Source organism: Micromys minutus (genome assembly GCF_963924665.1).
Source record: "Micromys minutus genome assembly, chromosome: 11".
Taxonomy (NCBI): domain Eukaryota; kingdom Metazoa; phylum Chordata; class Mammalia; order Rodentia; family Muridae; genus Micromys; species Micromys minutus.
The window spans coordinates 52,833,030-52,854,742 of record NC_137980.1 but is presented as its reverse complement, the minus strand read 5'-3'; the positions used below and the strand labels follow the sequence as shown (position 1 = coordinate 52,854,742).

General features: G+C 41.8%; 1 protein-coding gene across 5 annotated transcripts in view; it reads right to left on the bottom strand.

Annotated features, from left to right (window-relative positions):
• Positions 1–19,504, bottom strand: part of CDK5RAP1 (CDK5RAP1 mitochondrial tRNA methylthiotransferase) — a 29,333-nt gene extending 9,829 nt beyond the window's left edge. The window contains exons 1-11 of one of the 5 annotated variants that reach the window (XM_080925332.1): positions 19,477–19,504; positions 17,342–17,664; positions 15,754–15,857; positions 15,103–15,137; positions 13,635–13,735; positions 7,509–7,719; positions 5,639–5,759; positions 4,789–5,019; positions 3,787–3,884; positions 2,348–2,403; positions 423–553 (exon numbers count right to left, since the gene is read on the bottom strand). In XM_080925332.1, coding sequence (XP_080781458.1) covers positions 423–553; positions 2,348–2,403; positions 3,787–3,884; positions 4,789–5,019; positions 5,639–5,759; positions 7,509–7,719; positions 13,635–13,735; positions 15,103–15,137; positions 15,754–15,857; positions 17,342–17,645 — 1,392 coding nt within the window. In that variant the 5' untranslated portion in view covers positions 17,646–17,664; positions 19,477–19,504. Of the gene's footprint in view, positions 1–422; positions 554–2,347; positions 2,404–3,786; positions 3,885–4,788; positions 5,020–5,638; positions 5,760–7,508; positions 7,720–13,634; positions 13,736–15,102; positions 15,138–15,753; positions 15,858–17,341; positions 17,665–18,566; positions 18,679–19,143; positions 19,308–19,352 lie in introns of those variants that run through there. The other 4 variants (XM_080925330.1, XM_080925331.1, XM_080925333.1 and 1 more) reach the window with 4 other exon arrangements.
• Between the last annotated feature and the right edge of the window lie 2,209 nt (positions 19,505–21,713).

The following is a 21,713-nucleotide window of genomic DNA, read 5'->3' as shown; positions in this document are numbered from 1 at the left end:
CAGATTATAGGTCAGTTTCAACTATTGTGTCTAAATTACCAAAATGGTTTGAGTAACAGCTGACCACCCTACAATACTTTCTGTACCTGCATATGAGTTCATTGTGGTTTTTGTTTTTATTAACTGGCCCTGGGAAACATTGGAGGTCAAAGTCTTAGCCCCAGAGTGTAGGCTGCATCCCCTAATCAATAAGTCCTGGGTTGTGAGTTCAATAAACTATTCTTGCCTGCCTGAGACCAGAGTCTGTGTGGCAATGTCTGGACCCCAACAAGAAACAACTTTAAAAAAAAAAAAAAAAAAAAAAAAGATACTGGGATTTTACTAGGTCTGCCTTGCTGTCAAACCCTCTTCTACCAGACCATTGCCAATCAGTCCCAAGCTAGTAAGAGAATGACACTAACTGTCTCTTGTCAAGAACTTACTTGCCTCATGCTGTATGCAAACAGAAAACCGGTATTGTACTGAACTTCTCGAAGTAAAGACACTGTCTGCAGGTGATCATCCTCTGTCTCTCCACAAAAGCCAGTGATGAAGTCGCTGCTGAGGCTCACACCTGTCAATATATAACAAAGAACGAAGACCAGTGCTTAGAGTACTGCAGCTGCCTATCTCTAGAAGAAATGTGGGTGTCGATGACAGAGAGAAGGAAAGCAAATGGGATGAATTTCCAAACTACTCAGTCCACATCTAAGTAAAAAAGAAGTCATGCCGGTCATGGTGGTCATGGTGGTGCATGCCCATAAGTTCAAGGCCAGCCTGGTCTACAAAGTGAGTTCTAGGACAGACAGGGCTATTATACAGAGAAACCCTGTATTGAAAACAAAAAAAGGAGAAAAAAGAAAAAAAAAAGAAAAAGGAAGTCATTACAGAGCAAGAGTAAGAAGACTTGTTTTCTACATCATCCCAGAACTGACTTCTCACTTTACATTTCCTTCAGCACTAGGAAATAATTCTTGGCTTCAAATGCTAGATTCAGAGATACTGCAGAAGTGCAGAGTTGCCAACTGGTTCTGCATTTTGTGGGAGGGGTGAAAGAAAGGGTTAAAGAGTGAACCTTGTTATGTGCTAGGGAAGCATTCTACCACTAGCATTCCAGCTCCCAGGCCCTGCTTTTATTAATGAATCTCTCCATACTTCACAAAAGCATACACATCTATGTAATTTGTTTTTGTTGCTATCATTTGGAGATAAGGGATTGTTTTTCTACAGTACTAGGGATAAAACCTGGGGCTTTGGACACTCTATCTCTAAACTAGACTATATCTATATATTTTAATAATTCATAATAACTGTACATATGTATATATGACCAAACACTGATCATATAATAAATTTAATTTAACATTATGTTCATTTATAAAACAGTACCAAGGGGCTAGAGAGATGGCTCAGAAGTTAAGAGGCCCTGCTCTTCCAGAGGTCCTGAGTTCAATTCCCAGCAACCACATGGTGGCTCACAACCAGCTATAATGAGATCTAATGCCCTCTTCTGGTGTGTCTGCAGACAGCTACAGTGTACTCACATAAATAAATAAATCTTTTTTAAAACGTGCTGTTATGTCACTAGCTATTCAACTGCCACCAAAATCAGAAGGCATGAGCACTATTTATTTTACAAATGACAAATCTTTGTTGTCACATAGCCAGTGACACAGTACTCACTACAAAGCCAGTACACCCAGGTGCAACATCATCCTGACCCATCAAAGCACAAATAAGTCTGCATAATACAAGAATCAGGAAATAGAACTTGGAGCTGGGTGTGGTGGCACAAACCTTGAGTCTCAGCATAGGGAGAGAGAGGCATTTGGATCCAACCCTGTGAGCTTGAGGACAGCCTAGTCTACATATTAAGTTCTAGGCTCGGAAATTTTTAAAAAAACAGAATTTAAGAGAAATCTCAGACAACATTCTCAACCAAATCTTAGCAAAACAGACAGTAATTTTATTAGAAGGCAAGAGAAAGAAAAAAACATATAATGAGATCATGCTTAAAATCTGCTATAAACCTAATTATATCTGAATACATGGTAGCGCATGTTATAATCCAAGCAGTAGCAATGAAGATAACAAGACACAGTGTCAAAATCCAAGTGCAGAGATTCAGTTCAATGGCAAAGCATATGCCCATAAGACATGAGCCTTGGGTTCAATCCCTAACAACACGCACATACAATCAGAAAGACAGAAAGGAAAGTGAAACAGAGAGAGAGAAAACTAGGGAAGTAGAAAATGAACACAGAAGCAGCAGAAACTATGACATGATGTTGTAAGGGATTTGCCAGAGGCTGGTGTGGAACAAGACAATGTGAACTATGGTGATGCACTCAGCATTTCTCAAATGTACCTGGGATAGACTCTCTGATATGATGAACTAGTGCCACATATGCTTCTCTTGAATACCTGCAGTAAAGAAAAAAAAGAAAAGACCCAGATGAACTATTCATCCTTATCAGGGGAGGGGAGGGCAGGGTTACAAGGTCTCATGTAGCTCAAGTTAGCCTTAAACTTCTGTTCTTCCTGGCCTTACCTCCCAAGTGTTCATCGTAAGAGTGCACCACCACACCTGGATCAATCTTATTTAAATGAACACTATACAGAGACAACACTATGAACTTACACATATATTCCTCTGTCAGTTTGTGATTTCACATCCACAAATGCAGAGGAGTACCTAAAAGCACCCCTTTGGGCCAGTGAGATGTCTCAGCAAATAGATACTTGTTACCAACCCTGATGATTTGAGTTCAATCCCTGGAACATACACGGTAGAAGAAGAAAACCAACTCATGACTTTTGTCCTCTGTTTTACACACACACACACACACACACACACACACGCACACGCACACGCACACGCACACGCACACGCACACACACACACACACACGCACACACACTGCAGCTCCTAAGGTCCTTACATTTAACAAATCAAGAAAAAAAATCAAACATTTAAGAAAACCTCTAGGAGTTGGAGAGGTGGCTCAATGATCAAGAGCACTGTCTATTCAATTCTTAAAACCCACATGGCAGCTCACAACCATCTGTCCCTCGGATTTCAGGGGATCTAATGCCTTCTTCTAGCCTCCTTGAACAATGCATACATGTGACAAAGACATGCATGCAGGCAAAAGACCCAAACAATAAATAAAATTTAAGTCCTTTAATCTTTGCCTCTGTGTAAAACAAGGCTGTCTAGTTCTATGAACTCTGTCTTGGGCCATTTTATAGCCAATCTCACCTCTGCAAATTTATTTCCAAAGTGAGTCATATGACCTGCATTTATAATCTAAGACCTAAAAGTCTTTATTACTCCTGCAAGTTTTTAAAGACGAAAATTTCACTGGGTGGTGGTATAGCACACTTTTAGTCCTACCACTTGAGAGACAGGGGCAGGCAGAACTATCTCTATGAGTTTGAGACCAGCCTGGTCTCCAGAGCAAGTTCCAGGACAGCCAGGGCTACACAGTGAGATCCTGTCTTGAAAGACAAAACAAATCAAAACAACACTCCCACATACACACAAAGAAAAAAAAATACTAAAATTTAAAATATGGTGCCCAGTAAGCACTTACTTTAAAAAATATTAAGCAAATAGAGACTCAATCTGTTTAGGGGCTGCACAGCAGCAGATTCAACTGTCCACAGAATTACTCAAACAACAATCACGTGTTAATTCACTACTGTGTGTTGTATACTATATTAGGTCCTTAGCAACAAATGCAGTGTTAGTGATTCAGGAAAACTAGAAAGATAAAGAATATCCTCTCCCCAAGTAAGTCTGACCCTCTCCGCATGGCATCCAGTACACGGTTGCTTCCACTCTGGGCTGGAAGGTGGATCTGCTTACAGATGTTGTGTCTCTCATGAATCAGCTGCAGAACCTGATTAAACAGAACACATTATGGGTTACCTAAAGCTCACCAAAGAATCATGTAGAAAAAATATTTTCTACATTCTGGGAGGAGGCTGCTATTGTTTTGTTTTCACTTTTGTTTTGTTTCATTTGAGAACAGATACACTATATAGACAAGGCTGACATCCAACTCAGCAATCTGCCTGACCCTGCTTCAGAGTGCTGGAATTAAAGGCATGTAACGCAGTCCTTGGTAGAATACTCCTCTCACTGTTTCTCCTCAAAGGCTAATTTTCAAGTAATTAAAAGGTTGATTGGGTACACATTTAATTTCAGCACTTGGGAGGCAGAGGCAGGCAGAACTCTAAATTCAAGTGAGTTCCAAGACTACACAGAGAAACCCTGTCTTGGGAAAGAAAGAAAACAGAAGACACAGTCTTGCTAAGTTGTCCTAACTGGCCTGGCACTCACTTTGTAGCCAAGGCTGGCTTGGAACTCATAATCCACCAGTGTCAAATTCCCAAAGCTAGGATTATGACCACGAATCACACACCGGACAAGAGCTGGGATTTGGGCCCAGTGTGTCTCAGGCTACAGTCTGGAAACTTTCTCACTACATCACATTGCCTCCTCTGTTGTCACTGTCCCACCACCATCACCATCACTGCCATGAGCTGCCCACCTCGACAGAACATCTCACTACACAAGTGATGCCAAGCTCTCATTCAAAACCATCCTATCACCTTCCTGACCCTGGGGGACTTAAATATCTTGCCAAAGGACCAGTAGGTCTGCAAGGAGATACTGAAATGTAATATAGAATCCCCAAAGCAGGATTCAAGGTCACAGCTACATACAACTGGGCCCAGGCAATAACATGCTTTAGGGTGCTGATAACATTTGTCACAATACTAAATATCAACAACACTCACCTCATCGGGGAAATCCTTGGGGTGAGGAGAAGTGAAACGGATCCTCATTTCAGGATCTATTCTTGAAACCTGATCCAGAAGGTGAGAAAAACGAAGCCCTCCTTGTTTGGGTTTATAGTTGGTGGTAAAGCCACGGCTGAGGTTGGTAGACCCTGCATTATTGAACTGGACTTCTGAATTGTCCCGAAAACTATTAACATTCTGACCAAGAAGGGTCACTTCTTTTAGCCCCTACAAACAGGAAAAACATGTTGAAAACAACTTTAAAACCTGGTGAACAGCTTCATGCCAAACCACTGATAAAAAATTAGCTGAATCAAAAATAAAGGGCAGCTCTGCTGCTTTGTCAAGGAAAAAAAATTTAGCTGAATCAGGAGCTGAAGAGATGGCACAGTGGTCAAGAGCACTGGCTGCTTTTGCAAAGATCCTGAGTTCAATTCCCAGCAACCACATGGTGGCTCACAACCATCTGTAATGGAGATCCGATGCCCTCTTCTGGTGTGTCTGAGGACAGCGACAGTGTACTCATATATATAAAATAAATATTATTTTAAAAATGTGCATGCCTATAATCCCAACTCAGTAAGTAAAGGCAGGTTTCTATCACCATCAATCCCTTAAACAGAATATATCTATCCTAAAGAAGTTTTGTCCTATAGGGGAATTGAAAATGGGGAAAAGGGAGATAAATTTAGTACTTAGGGAAATAAAAACAGATTTTACAAGCTATCAGTGATGGAACTACCTGTGGCTAGGCAGTGGGAAGATATAACATAGGCTACATAATTAGAAAGGTTGTCCTTAGCTTGGTCAGAACACGCTCAGCAGAAGAGAGCTTGAATAACTTCACCTGCTCAGAAAGCTTCCTCACTTCATCTAGAATGGAAGCAACTGGCCGACTCCTCTCCCTGCCACGAGTGAAAGGAACGATACAGTAACTGCACATGTTGTCACAGCCCCGCATAATTGATCTAAGGAAGAAAGTATCAGGGCACAGTTAACAAGGGGGAAATGTCGTCTTAGCATATCTCAAGCAATGGGTCACAGCTCTACAGTTGTCTTAGGTTTCTCTTTGCCTCTAATGTCACACTGCACTAATGTGAGATCTGTAAGTATGTAATAACAGACTATGAACCAGAATATAACTGGTGGGGTGTTGGTGAGGAAGCACAGCGGTGAAGGCTAACTCAGCTACTGTTTTACAGGTATATTAGTGTATACCTATACTAATATTGCAACTTTATATAGAAATTAAAAACAAACTAACTCTATATCTATACATGTTATAAAACAGACCCTAAATTTAAAAATAGTTTGCATTTCTCATACAATCTTTTTCTTTGAAATGGGATCTTATGTGAGTCAGGTTAGACTTAAACTTCATATGTAGCAAAAAACCATAGATGATCTTGAACTCCTGATCCTCCTGCCTCCAACTCCCAAGTGTTGCATTTACAAATATGCATCACCATATCTGACCCCAGATTTGGTTTTCTGAGTCAGGGTCTCTCAATGGAGTCCTGAATTACTGGTAATGCTGTGGAGCCCAGACTCCCCATGAACTCACAGCAGGCAATGTTCCTGCCTCCTGCTCCCAACTGTCAGGACCTTCTTCCCAGCTACTATTTTCTAGTTCTAAAACAATGGCTTTCCAAATAACAGTGACTAGCCAGGAACACACAAAATGGCCACAAATGTACAACAATCTTTCTGCCTTGGCCTCAGATCACAAGCATATACTACAACAGCTTTAAAAAAAAAAAAAAAAAATCTATCAAAAAAGCCCAAGATATTTATTTCCATAAGTGAAAATAAACATAAAACAATAATATTGGGCTGGAGAAATGGCTCATATGTCAAGAGCACTGCCTGCTCTTCCAGAGGTCCTGAGTTCAATTCCCAGCACCCACATGGTGGCTCACATCCATCTTAATGAGATCTAGTGCCCTCTTCTGGCCTGCAGGCATACACGCAGGCAGACCACTATATACATAATAAATAAATCTTCAAAATAATATTTATGTTTTAAAAGGAGGGTAGGAAAAGATTCCATATGTGTATAGTTCTAGAAGGATTAAGTAAATGACAATCTAGGTGGTGGTGGTGCTTTCCTTTAATCCCAGCACTCAGGAAGCAGAAGCAGGTAGATCTCTCAGTTCAAGACCAGCCTGATCTACAGAGAAAATTCCAGGGTGGCCAGAGCTACACATAGAAACTCTGTCTTGAAAAAACAAAAAAATAAGGCTGGAGAAATGGCTTAGCAGTTAAGAGCATTGGTTGCCCTTCCAAAGGTTCTGAGTTCAATTCCCAGCAACCACATGGTGGCTCACAACCATCTGTAATGTTACCAGGTGCCCTCTTCTGGCCTGCAAGTGTACATGCAGATACAGCACTCTTTCATTAAATAAATACATCTTTAAAAAAAGAAAAAAAGAAAAAGAAAAACCAACACATAAATAATAAAAAGAAACAGAAGAAATGACTGACAAAGAAACCCTTGAGAAGTGACCCTCAGAGAGCAGGGAGCAGGGATGACAGGTGTGACAGAGATGATGGTATAAGGGAGTTTTACTGCATCAGAGGTTGGTCTCTGTATGTTGTACCATAACTGAGTAAACTTACTCCTCCTAGGTTCAACATAGTAAGATTAACAGGCTATTTCAAAAGCAAAAGAGAAGGGCTGAGGGCCACTCAACCCCGACTCTCACACAGAGACTCACACAAAGGCAGAAGTGGCACTGGGGCTCGTCTGGACTGGCATGACATCCGCGTAGGTCTCATCCAGAGAGAGAAGCACATTTGCCGCTTGCTGACCTGACTCCACAATGGCCAGCAGCCGGGGAAGGTCTCGGTAGGCATCTGGACCAGCCAAGAGATCGACCACTTTCTCCCTGTTGAGGATCTCTTCCTTCAGTCTCTCAGCCATGCAGCCTAGGAAACAAAAGAAACTAGCACCTTTTTTCCCAGCTCATATGTTCCTGGCTTTTGCTCAGTGCACATGATTTATAACTTACATTGAAGACCAAAACACAGAAAACATCTCTGAGAGTTACCCTTCAAACCCAACCCACAGCACTGAACCCATATTTTCAAATACAAGAACATCAAAGAAATATTCAGAGCAACTCAGTGTTTTCATGATTGCTGGAGATGGAACTCAGCACCCACATTCTAATTAAGCTCACTGTGAATGACTGAGCAGCGTTCTCTGCTCCTCAAAAGCCTCTCAAACAGGAACGGCTTATTCCCAAAGTTAAAAATTAATTGCCATTAAAATAAAAAATATTTTATATCAGAAGCCGTTCCTGTTTATATATATATTCTAAGTTTACAACTACACTTACACTTGTTTCTCTGAGCCTGTAATATTTGCCAAACCTGAGAAATTATATAAATAATTATGCCAATATAATTCATACCCCAAAAACCATTATTTTATTAAGTCCAGAAAACTCTAAAGTGAACTGATCGTGGTAGTGGAGGTAGTAGTAGGCAGCACACACTTTTAACCCCTGAACTCAGAAGGAAGAGGCAGGTGGATCTCTCTGAGTTCAATGAAAGACTGGTCTATGGAGTGAGCTCCAGGACAGACAGAGTTTCACAGGGAAACCGTCTTAAAAAAATAAACAAGAAAATAAACAAACAAAGAAAAAAACCTTTAAAGTTTACAAACTCCTTTTACTGGTCAGTTGTCTGGGGTTTAAGAATTTTATTTTTATTATTTTTGTTTATGTGTATGTGCACTTGTATATGTATGTGCACCTGCATATGAGTAACTGCACAGGAGTGAAGTTGCCATTTTTGTGAAATTCAGAAAAGGGGGTTGAACCCTGGATCTGCAACTCCAGGCAGTTGTAAGCTGCCCAACGCAGATGCTGGGAACCAAATTGGATCCTCTGTGGGAGCAGTATATGCTCTTAACTGCTGATACATCTCTCTAACCCCACAGTTTGTTTTTTAAGATTTTTTTTAAAGTTTTTATTTATAATTAGTGGGGCGGGGATGCAGAAGAATACAGGTGCCTGTGTAGGCCAGAAGAGTGTTGGATATCTCAAGAAGCTGGAGTAAAAGCCAACTCAGGTCCTGTGGAAGAGCAATATATGCTCTTAGCCACTGAGCCATCTCCCCACCCTAGCCCCATTGGTTAAGCTGTTAAGTTGACCCAACCTAGACTTGCCTGGTGGACACCACACAGGAAGAACAGCAGTGAGCAGGTGACCGTCCAAGAGACAAGCCACTATTTTGCACAGGTGTGATGGGTGCACCTTGAAGAGACACAGCCCCAGAGGCTTCATCCCAGGACTTCTTTTTGCTACTGATATGCCTTCTCATGTCTGTCATTGCTGTATTCCTCATATATCTGGCATGATTTGATTGTCTTGGGGAAACCCTCACTGCCTAAAGCCTGGTGTGATTACTTCCTGGATGACAGCCCACTCTGTTGGACAATTTTCCTGCAGATCAACATGAAGATGACCTTTCAGGAAATAATGCTGTTTAGATGATTAATGATTTTATGAAATTCCTGATTTGATTTAAATGGTTTTAGAAAGTTGGAGTAGTTGATAGAAGGTTTTGATTTAAGTGGTTTTGCCAGAAGATATAACAAAGTTAGAATCAAGAATAGGATGCGCCCCCTCTGTACAATAGTGAAGGCTGCATTGGGTACAAAAGGAGTACAGTGAGCTTTCACTCGCTGCAAGCACATAATTGTACTTAGAAAAAAAAAATACAGGCTTGGGACAAAAAAATGACCAAAGTAAACACTGATTCTGGGTAGAGTCTGAGTTCCTGGATTGTGTGATCTAGAGATGTGGCCACAGGTTTTGGTGTGTACCAGGATAAAAGAGAGTTATAAATACAGATGAATAATTCTATTCTAAGAGTAGACAATAGAGAATAGTCCTGCTGAACAGGACTTCAAAAGTAAGACATAAGATAGATGATAATTTATTTCTTGGTAAAAACAAATTGTCATCAGCTACGTTACAATGAACATGTAAAGAGAAAGACAGATGGGAAATGCTTAGTTAGGTATAAGTTTCCAAAGAAGAATATATAATCAATTATCCTGTTGCAATTGCCTTTTGTGTAATGATTTTAATCTGTTTTTGAAGAGTATGTGCTTGTGGTGATTATTTTTAGAGAATCTGTAACTTGTGGCTATGAGGGAATCTTTTTCTACATAGAGAACTCTGTCTTAGGTGGTATAAGAAGGTTAAGAGAAAAAGTAGTTGTCGAAGTCAACTGGTTGGAGTTTGTTCCATCCACCAAATATGTATATGTACTGGGCTGGAGAAATGGCTCATATGTCAAGAACACTGCTCTTCCAGAGGTCCTGAGTTCAATTCCCAGCAACCACATGGTGGCTCACAACCATCTGTATGAGATCTGATGCCCTCTTCTGGCCTGCAGGTGTACATGCAGGCAGAACACTATATACATAATAAATAAATCTTCAAAATAATAAATTTATGTTTTAAAAGGAGGATAGGAAAAGATTCCATATGTGTACAGTTCTAGAAGGATTAGGTAAAAATGACAATCTGGTGGTGGTGGTGCTTTCCTTTAATCCCAGCACTCAGGAGGCAGAGGCTGTGTGTGAACATATTAAGAGTGATTAAGTTAACTACTACAATTATAGTCTACTATGCATAAAGTTAAATATGTTAATCAAATTCTGGGACAGAAAAAATGCAGCATTTTCTTTTGATTAAAGTATTTTTGCATTTAATTTGTGTGTGTGTGTGTGTGTGTGTGTGTGTGTGTGTGTGTGTGTGTGTGTGTTATGTGTGTACTCCAGTATACAGAGGACAAAGGTGGTTCTCTCCTTCTACCATGTGAGTTCCCAGAATCAAACTCAGATCAGCAGATTTGATGGCAAGTGCTTTCCCCACTGAGCCACATTGCCAAAACCCAAGAATTTATTTTTGAACTGTTTCCTGACCACCTCGCCCAGAACTGTCCAACAGAGCTTTCTAATACTGAGAAGGAGTATGCCAGACAGAAATGATTGAAAATGCTGTACAAGCTGGTGGCCCCAGGTCATGTGTGGCTACTGAGAAGCTGAAATCTGTCTGATGCAAAAGAAGAAGTGACTTTAAATGTGATTATCAGTTACCATATTGGTCAGAACATACCTGCAATTTCACTTGGGCATGTTCAGTATTTCACATCAAAGATAACTAACCTGGAAATTCATGATGTCCTCTAGACTCCAAAAGCTACTCCAGTATCCATCACTGTGCATCTGTGTATACATACTACATCAGGCTCTAGAAAGCCTATCAGTCTAGGAAGCTCATCACCATCTGTACTGGTTTTGTGTGTCAACCTGACACAAGCTGGAGTTATCACAGAGAAAAGAGCCTCATTGAGGAAATGCCTCCATGAGATCCAGTTGTAAGGCATTTTCTCAACTAGTGATCAAGGGGGGAGGACCCAGCCCATTGTAGGTGGTGCCATCCCTGGGCTGGTAGATCTGGGTTCTATAAGCAAGCAAGCTGAGCAAGCCAGGGGGAGCAAGCCAGTAAGTGACATCCCTCCATGGCCTCTGCATCAGCTCCTGCTTCCTGACCTGCTTGAGTTCCAGTCCTGACTCCCTTTGGTGATGAACAGCAATGTGTAAGCTGAATAAACCCTTTCCTCCCCAACTTGCTTCTTGGTCATAATGTTTTGTGCAGGAATAGAAACCCTCACTAAGACACAATCTGAGCCTCTATTACTTCCAAGTGCTACAAAAAGCTCACAGGACCCCTCAGGTCATTCACAGGGGCCCCATATCAGATATCCTGCATATTAGATATTTACATTATAATACATGACAGTAGCAAAATTGCAGTTATGAAGTAGCATTGAAAATGTTATGGTTGGGGGTCACCACATAAGGAACTGTAGTAAAGGGTGGCAGCATTAGGAAGGTTGAGAACCACTGCTCCAAAGGAAAAACTCTAGTGCCAGCACCCAGTTTCCTGAGGGGGGTGGCGACGAGGCATGGAGCAAGCAATCATCAAAGCCAAGTCTCCTTTATTTTTGACAATTCTATTCTTTTAACTCTTTGCTATTCTAAGGCCAAAAGCCTCTGGCTTTTGGCAATTATTTCCTGCTGGCTGAAGCAGGGGATTAAGAAAGAAAAATCTAACTATTCAGGTCCTTTGTTCTTCTACTCATGGACCCCTCACTGATCAGGTGAGAGGCTTGGTGTCTGTTAATATTTCATGAGCCAAAGAGAAAAGAGAAGAAAAAGGGAGAATTCAAACATACACACGGACACACACGCTTTGACTGAATCCAAACACCTGTCTCAACATTTCCAAAAGTGTTCATACATACTTACATAATACACATATACCTACACATATATGTGCATACATATATATAAACAGACACATATAATATAGACATATTGTGCATGCATATACACATATACAAATATACATATATACAAATATGTATATATTTGTAGATGGGGCTGTGTGGAGAGCATTTTTGGCACCTCTGGACAGTTGGTGGTGGGGTAATATTAATTTTTTTTGTAATAGTAATATTAATATTAATTTTCCAGGACATCTTGAAGCTAGCCAAGGCAAGAATCTGGCTTCTGTGCTACACCCTGTAAGGGCTAGTATTAAGCACATTTGCATCTGTAGCTCTAGGCAGAGACCCTAAGATAAGGCTATAAGGAAGTACATCTACATCTGAAGTCTGGGGCAGGGCTCTTAAGAATGTGGCACAGGGAAGTACATTTGCATTTGAATCTCCAGGCAGAATCCTTAGGAATGCAGCTCAGGGCAGGGAAGATTTTGGGACGTAGGCACAGCAGTATCCATTTTTGTCTCAGACCTTTTCACCTGACCTCCAGTAAGATGTTTACAGGATCTTTGGTTGACATCTCACTTGTTTTCTGTCTCAGAAAAAAAATGTTACATTTGGCATGTAATTAAAATGATTTAAAAGAGGACAGATTAAACCAAGCTTCACTTTCGGTCATGAGGCTTAGGCCTCAAGTCAGGCCGAAGTCATGCTGCAACTTGAACTTGTCTTTCTTCTTTCAATCCTCGCTCTGGCCCTGGAGACTACTGTTGATTCCCCAAGCTGGTCTCGGACAGGGGTGACCCCCAAATGCCACATATACATTTGGGGGATGGGCAGAGGCCCAGATGCCACACTTTATTTCTTCTCTCTGGACTTCATATACTTCCTTAGACAAAATTTCTTTATAAAATTACCTCAGATAAAATGTTATACAAAAGGGAGGTGACAAAAGGATGCCTATAGTAAATTAGTAAGTTCAGAGCAGTGTTTCATTCTAAAGCTCATTGTAAGTTCAAAGCAACAGTTTCATGTGGCCTTGCTTCATAGTGCTCACCTGTGGCCTCATCCTTGGACCTGACCTACAATGAATGTTTTCATGGATCACAAATCTGTCCCATGCATATTTTCTTTTCCTAGTACCTTTAACCTATGACACATGAAAGTTTACAGAGCACTATTTACAGCTTTTAGAAGGCTCAAAATTACTTCTAGAAATTTAGGAATTACAAAATCATCAATTTGTCTACACAGCATTACTACATAAGAGTACAAATTCATGCTGATCTGCCCAATAGGGTGGACATGCCCAGGAATCATTAGCTATTTAATAATGACAGGAAAGAAATATCAGCAGCAGGAAGTAATCCTGGAACGAAGTCTCAAAAGACCCTACATTTTTAGAGCTCACCCATCACAGGACATCCAAAATGGTAGGCCATCTCCAGAAAAGTCACTTGCTAGCCCCTCCTAGATGGCATCTGTCACAAGTAACACAAGTCTCAAAATGGAATAACCTGAAAATGACTAGATACCTAGAATCCCAATCCTCAGAGGTACCCGGGAGCGTGGCCGCTTTGTCTTCAGGACTTTTAGCTGATGTAAACGGTTCCAGATGGTCTGCTCAGCCTTCTCCCTGCAAAGATCCAAAATGGCAAATATGAGCCAAAAATAAACTATAGAGCAGGATAGGAGAACAGGACAATGGGAAGAAAATAAAAGCCATCTAAGCCTGTTCACGGGTATGTACCTTTAACTCAGGGAAGTGCAAAGAGACAACCAGGGAAAGCACTTCCTACCATTCTTGATACCCTCCCAAATCCCTTCCCCAACTCTTCCGTGAGTCTCCTCCCTTCAAGAACACACACCTTAGTTCTGCTTCTCCTGAACTTGGCAATTTGTTTTTGTTGTTTCACACATTCTGTAGCCCAGGCTAACCTAAAACTCATTATGTACCCTACGATATTTTCAAACTCACAGCAATCGATCTTCCTTGACCTCCCAAATACTAGGGTTACAGGCCTAAGCCACCACCCTGGTTTGATTTTATGTTTACTTAGTATTTTCTGTCGAATGTTAGTGAGCTACTTATAGACCTGTCTTAGTCCAATATTAGACCAAACTCTTTAAAGCCTGTCTTTATGGAACGTTCATTTCTGAATCTCTCCTAACAGCTAGCACAGTATCATTCAACAGAGGCATAAGAAACATGTCAGATCAATGAGTTTATGTTAAAGGCAGCTGTGAAAACACTAACATGCTTTGAACAACAAAAGAGGGTACGTTCACCTTTTTATTAATCATTTCATTAATTTGTTATGTATGTTTGTGTACCCAACACCTGTGTGCCTACCGCCTGTAGAGGGATCAGATCCACCGGAACTGGAACTAAAAACTATCACTTTTGATGAACTTCTTGTGATCAAAGTACTTCCTAACTACCTCAGAAGATGCCACTCATTTCTTTTCAGAATCCTGTTTCCCAACCATTTGGCTACATATCAAACCAGGTACATACATTACAAGAATATGCCATTAGTAGCCAGAAAACATCAGAAACTTTAGGAGCTCAGCACTTTTGATTTTAAAATTCTAATAAGGTATAGAGCTTGGTTTGGGCACTTATGTGGTTATTCTTTCCTTTTTAGACAGGTCTTACTGTGTAGTCCAGGCTGGTCTAGAACTCACAATCCTCAACTTCCCTAGTGCTGGAACTGCAGTGTGCACTACATGCCCAGATAACATGGGTTTTATAAGAGAAACAATCTCACAAATTGCTACTGTGAGAATTAAATTAATATATCTGTGTATACTGTTCACATGGAACCCAACACACAGGACATACTCAGCAAATATCAGCCAGTTATATCAGGACTATCTCTGTTATATAAACAACTCTTAACTCTTCCTGACCTGTGGCCATTGGTTCATCTCCATAAGTCAGCCTCCCTGACATGATCATACACAATATACTCACTTCTTACAGAAAGAACAAATTTGTACCTGATAGAACACGTGACAAGGAGGATCACATCAGCCTAGTAGAGAGCAAGAAAAAGAAACTTATAAACTTTGAAATTAGCCTTGCAAAATCACCAGCACGAAGTCCACCTGCCTTTTTCCCATTATTATGATAAGACACATATAAAATAAATCTTATCATTTTAACCATTTTAAGGACATATATAATAAGAACCCTTGAACATGATAATGCAACCACCACCACTGTCTCCTTTGACAACTTCCCAGCAAAAGCTCTTTATCCATTATGCATTAACTCCTTAAACCTTACCCCCACTCTCCACAAGCTATCTTTGTTTTCCTCTGATTTGGTTTGGCTCTGGAGACATAGTCATCATGGCCTCAAATTCTACACCCTCTGCCTCCACTTCCCAAGGCTAGGATTACAGCCACGTGTTACCACAAGTTTGAAACTCCTTTCCTGAAGATGAACAGCATCACAAGAGCTCAAAATAGTTGAGTCACCAGTTTATGCCAGTCTTACAGTACAAGTCACTAAAAGAATTAACACATCACTCAAAGGAACTAACTCAGCAGGCAACATCCTCTTCCTGAGATTCACTGCATCTGAGAACCTGCACCAAAGCAAAGGAGCCCAAGCCCAGGAAACAGGGAAGCAAGGAATTCAAGTACCTCTTGGAGGCTGCTGGTCCGCAAGTAGCCACTCTTCTGTAAAATAGACCAGGCTATCTCTGTGTCGTTCACATTCATCTGACAGCCATAGGTCTCAAGGTAGACTGCAATGAAAGACAGGCTGACTCCAAGGTAAGCAGAGGGCCACATGTCTTGGGACTCCTTGCCAAAGCCCTCAGAAACACCCAAGGCAACTGATTAGCCACAAAGTCCAATGTTCCCTCAACCCTAAAACACCATCAACTACCAGAAGAACCCCCCCCACGAAATTAGTAACAGCCTTTCAGAACAAGGAAAGACATCATATATACATGCCTATTATATTCGTAGTATTTGAAATATGAGGGCATTGTGCCCCCTTAAGAGTCAAGGAAATAGGCCTATAGAAGCAACTAAAACAGTAAGGACTAATGAACATTTTTATTCATCTCAAGAAAATCCAAATTCAAGTCCCTGTATTACAGTCCTCCCTCTAAACAAAATGGTTCTCTAGCTCTAGAAGCAGCATTAGCCAGAGGGTACAGAATAAAAATAAAAATAGACATGACCATATTATGAAGTAAATATACGAATTTACACAAAGTTCCAAAACATGAATTTCACACTTCAGTAGGCTCTTTCAAATCATATTTCTAGTTACAACTCCATTACCACCAGCAGGCTATAATTCCAAGTGGAAGCCAGACATTGTGGTCATACCCATAAAGCCAACACATGGGAGGCCAAGGCAGGAGAATCATAAATATGAAGCCAGCCTGAGGTGTGTGTGTGTGTGTGTGTGTGTGTGTGTGTGTGTGTGTGTGTGTGTGTGTGTGTATGTGTATTGGAAGATAGTGGGCACATGTGCCATGGTACTAGTTCAGAGGTCAAAGGAGAACTTGTGGCAGTCAGCTCTCTCCTTCCACCATGTGGGTTCCAGGGATCAAACTCAGGTGATCACACTTGATTGCAAGCAACTTTACCTTCTGAGTCATCTTGCCAGTTCCAAGAATAAAATTCTAAATCAGAAGAGGTGGCAGATATCAATGATTCCATCAGTTAGGAGGCTGAGGCAAGAGGATTATGAATTCCAGACTAGCCTAGCTTCAAAAGATAGAGAGTAGGCTTGGGCAAGATGGCTCAGTGGATAAAGGCTTCTGCCACCAAGCCTGATGACTTTTAACCTCCCAACTCACATGGTGTGGAAGGAGACAACCAAGTCTCACAAGTTACCCCATGACCTCCACAGCTACCACATACATACAATAAATGATACAATTTAGATACAATCCTAAAAATTATCATTAAAACAGGGATTATAGTATCTCCATGCATAACCAAAGAGAGGACTGCAGTTCATGTGTGCACAGCTTTTGAGTTTTTTCCTGAGATGAGGATGTTGTCGGTGGAGCTCAGAGCTCCACGCATGCTAGGCAATCACCCTACCACATACATGGTAGGCTCTGATGATTTTATATTACGCAGCCTACCTACACTATTAACTCCCTAAAGCCAAGAATGTAATAAGAGAACAGTAAGAGCAATCAGGCCACAGACGCTGCGATGGAGCAAGGAGGGGGAAATATAAATAAATAAATATAAAGCCAACCTTTTCTCTGCCTTCCTAGAATTTCGCTCCCTGAGAGATAGGGAGGTGGGTCCTCCACTTCTGGAGAAGATGGTTTCTCTTGAGAAACTGAAGCACTTCTTAAAAAATGCTGAAAAGTTGGTCCAATGGCTAGCCTGGAGCTGAAATCCTTCTGAACTCCTTCTGAGCTCTTCCCCTTTGGACTAGAACAGGAAGTGCTGGACACACTGCTATGTGCCTTTTGAGTCCTAAGCAACACCCAGCACATGGAGGTCAGTGGTGTTGACAACCTCTGTGCTTGGAGAACACACTGTAAAGGATGCATGGCACCTGAAGTCCGAAATCTGCAAAAGAATGAAACACACCAGTATTTACTGCACATCAATACAGAAACTGCTCTGGATACTTCTCACTAAAAAAGAAGAAAGTATGCTTTTTCAGGGAGGCAGGGGTTTCATAAGAGGTGTTGAGACTTAATCTCAGGATTATCTTGGGCTGGCCTGGAACTCAACTCCCTGTGTAGTCCAGGCTGGCGGATTGTGAGGTTATGTGAGGTTAGGTTTTGTTTGTTTGAGATCATCCTATGTACCCCAGACTGACCTCCAACTCTCATTACTCCCACCTCAGTCTTCCAAATGCCAGACACAGGCACAGACTACCGTACCCGGTTTGAAGGCACAGTTTTATTTTGTTGCTTTTTTTGTTGTTGTTTTGTTTGTTTGTTTGTTTGTTTGTTTTTTCTTGAAACAGGGATTCTCTGTGTAGCCCTGACTATCCTGGAACTTCCACTATAGACCAGGCTGGCCTGAAATTCAGAGGTCTGCCTGCCTTTGCCTCCTGAGTGCTGGGATTAAAAAGCATGCATCACAACCTCCCTTGAGGTACTCTTTATAATAGTTTACCCATATTCCCAATAACTTGGGAGACTAAGGCAGGAAGATAGTTTGAGTCCAAGAGTTCCAGGACTGCCTGGACAACATATGAGAGCTCTTACAGCATACTGCGTCTTTAATTTACAGGTGAAAATAACTAAAGTAAAGCCAGTAAGATGGCTTGGTGGGTGAAGGCACCTGCCACCAAGCCTGATTCCTTGAGAGCCACACAGTAGAGGGAAAGAACTTACTTCCATAGATGACCGTCTTCTAATCTCTACACTCACACTATGGCACACATTCATGTGCATGAGCACATGGACAAAAAAACAAATAAAATGTAATTTAAAAAAAAAAAAAAAACACTAACTTACTCTCATGTCAGAGAAGAGACTTTTGGTTTGAGGTTATTTTTTTTTCACATTTTTATTTCTGTGCATCTTATGGTATATGAACCATCTTAACAACCCAGGTGTGAGCTTTCAGATCATCTACTTCTGCCCTTTAGTTGCTGTGTGACCATGTTTTAAAAGTCAAATTCCCACCTCTGGACTACAAATGTCACATCTATTTAAAAAAAAAAAAAAAAAGCACAATAGGACCTTACCCCTTGCCACGTTACAAGAATCACACAATAAAAACCTAGATGGAGGGGCTAGAGAAATAGCTCAGTGGTTAAAAACACTGACTGCTCTTCCAGAGCAGGTCCTAATTTCAATTCCCAACAACCACATGGTGGCTTCAACAACCATTCACTAACAGCCCACACCTCTTTTCACAGCATAGACCTTAAAAGTCAGAACGTCATTAATGCCTAGCCCGCTCTTGGCCGGGATCTGAGAACCTTCATTTCTGAGTGTTGGGATGGGGCACGGTCCTTTCTGATAAACCTGGTGGGAGGACCAAAATCTCAAAGTTTTGCACAGTACCGGACGGTGCAGAACCACCTACCACATCCAAGCACCGAGTGCTGGGCGTGGCAGCGGCGCTGCGTTAACGCCCGCACGAACCCGCAAGAACCCATAGCCACCTAGCGAGGCCTATAAGACCCACATCTCTGCTTCACAAGAGAAAACGCTAGGGCTCTGAAGGACGCTGTAACTTGGCCAAAGACATACAGAATAGGAAGCGAGGCTGAGCTACACTCGCAGCGGTCTTACTCAAGGCCTAACGCTGCCCAGTGATACCTTCCCCTAGCTCTTCTGGCTTTTCCTGGACGCCGCGAGCCCGCCTGCGCCACGGAGGGTCACTTCCAGGACACTAAGTCCATCTCAGGCCTCTCACCTCCCACAACTGTGAGGTCCACGACCGAAACCGGAAGTTATCAGCCTGCGTAGGTCCCCTCCCAGGAGTTCTCCGCTGTGCGCTTGCCTAGGTGTGCAACTTCTGTTCCGCCCTGACTTTCGCCCGCGGTGTTCTAACGGAAGCGTTTCCTGCCGGCCTCGAGTCCCAGGCTTTGAAATATAGACGTGTGTCAGACCCACTTCTTTAAATGCTCTACTTCCCCACCCCAAAAAAAATTTTAATAAAGCTTAAAACCAAGTGAGAAGTCTCAGAGTCTGTATCTCCCCTTGCCCCAAGAGAGTAAGGGTTTCTTAGGGGTGTTCTGCTCCCAGAAAATAAGAGCTCTGATATTTCCCCATGTCTGTCACTCGTTTGCTCCCTCATATCATATAAACTTTCCTTCCCTCCCACCATGGGGCTGGTGAGATGGCTCAGCGTGTAGGACACTTGCTGTCAAGCCTGAGGACCTGGAATCCAATCCTCAGAACCCATAAGATGAAGGGAGAACCGACTCCAGCAAGTCCTCTGTCCATGGCCATGCAACGTGCTTCCCCCCACTGTTACCCTCTAACCCCCCCCCAACACACACGTCTCCCAACACGGAAACACACTTCAGTGTTCTCAGGAGGGAGAGGTAGACTGACTCGAAGCCAGACAGAGATACATAGTAAGATTCCGAAGATGATAGATAGTTAGATAGATGGATATAATATGATATGATATGATGATATGATATATGATATGATATGATATGATATGATATGATATGATATGATATGATATGATATGATATGATAAATGTAAAAAGAAAAATAAGAAAAGTGGCTAAAGAGGGGTTTCTGTGGCTAGCTCTGAACTAACTGCCTTCACCTTTTCTGGATCTCCCAAATGGCCCTGAACAGCCTAATTGTTCCTCATCACCGCGTTGTTCCTGTCACATTCCTGCCTTGACCATCTCAGCCATTCTCCCTTTCCTGTGAATTGTGACTCTAGCCAAAGAACCTCTCCTCCCCCAGACCTAACCCATAGTCCCTACACTCAGAAAAGAAGCTGAGAACAGGATTCAGCCAGATCAGAGCCCTGAGATCCGAACCACCTTATGTAGCATAAGTGTTTTTTCAAACTTCACCATAACACCTAGTTTTAAAGTGTAAAACATTTTGGTTGAATAACAAACTGCATGTGGACAGTTGAAAGTCTACAAGTATAGAATGAGTAGCAAAGAGGCGCCCCCTCCTGACCTCTCCCTGTCATGACTCTCATCAAGAGACTGAATTTAGATGGCGGGAAGGAGCGGGGCATTACCACCCAGCCTTCCTCTTGGCCAATGGGCTTTTGTTGTTTTGTTTTGTTCTGCTTTTGTTTTGTTTTTATTTATGTGTTTATGTGTCTGTGCAAGAAGTTGGAAGAACCTCTGTGTGGAAACTAGAGTTGGCTCAGTGTGTAGGATATTTCCAAATGAAGCCAGAGTTACAAGCAGTTTCAAACCACCTAATGTGGGTGTCCAGAATCAAACTCTAGTACAATGCTGCAAAAACTGATCAGTTATCTCTCCAGCCCTCCAACCGGGTTTCTTTAATATGTTACCCCTGTGATCTCTGTGTATGACATTTTGGACCTCACTCTCCACCTCGTTCTTCTATTTCAATGATAGTCTCCGTGTGTGTCCCCGAAAATCCACATTTTAATAGCATAACCTTCACTAAAATGGAAATAGGAGGTAGGGTATTTGCACATTGATTAAGGTCATAAAGGTGGAGACTTCATGGTCTTCATGGTTAGCTTATTTAAAAGACATGAAACTGGTCAGTGGCAAATACATTTAATCCCAGCACTCAGGAGGCAGAGGTTGGTGATTCTCTGTAAGTTTGAAGCCATCCTAGTCTACAAAGTGAGTTCCAGGACAGCCTGGGCTACACAGAGAAAGAAAAAACAAGAACAAGGGCTGGAGAGATGGCTAAGCAGCTAAGAGCCCTGACTGCTCTCCCAGAGGTCCTGAGTTCAATTCCCAGCAACCACATGGTGGCTCACAACCATCTGTGATGGGATCCAATGCCCTCTTCTGGTGTGTATGAAGACAGTTACTGTGTACTCAATATACATAAAATAAATAAATCTTTTTTTAAAAAAAAAAGGCTAGAGAGATGGCTCAGTGGTTAAGAGCACTGCCTGCTCTTCCAGAGGACCTGAGTTCAAATCCCAGCAACCACATGGTGGCTCCCAACCATCTATAATGA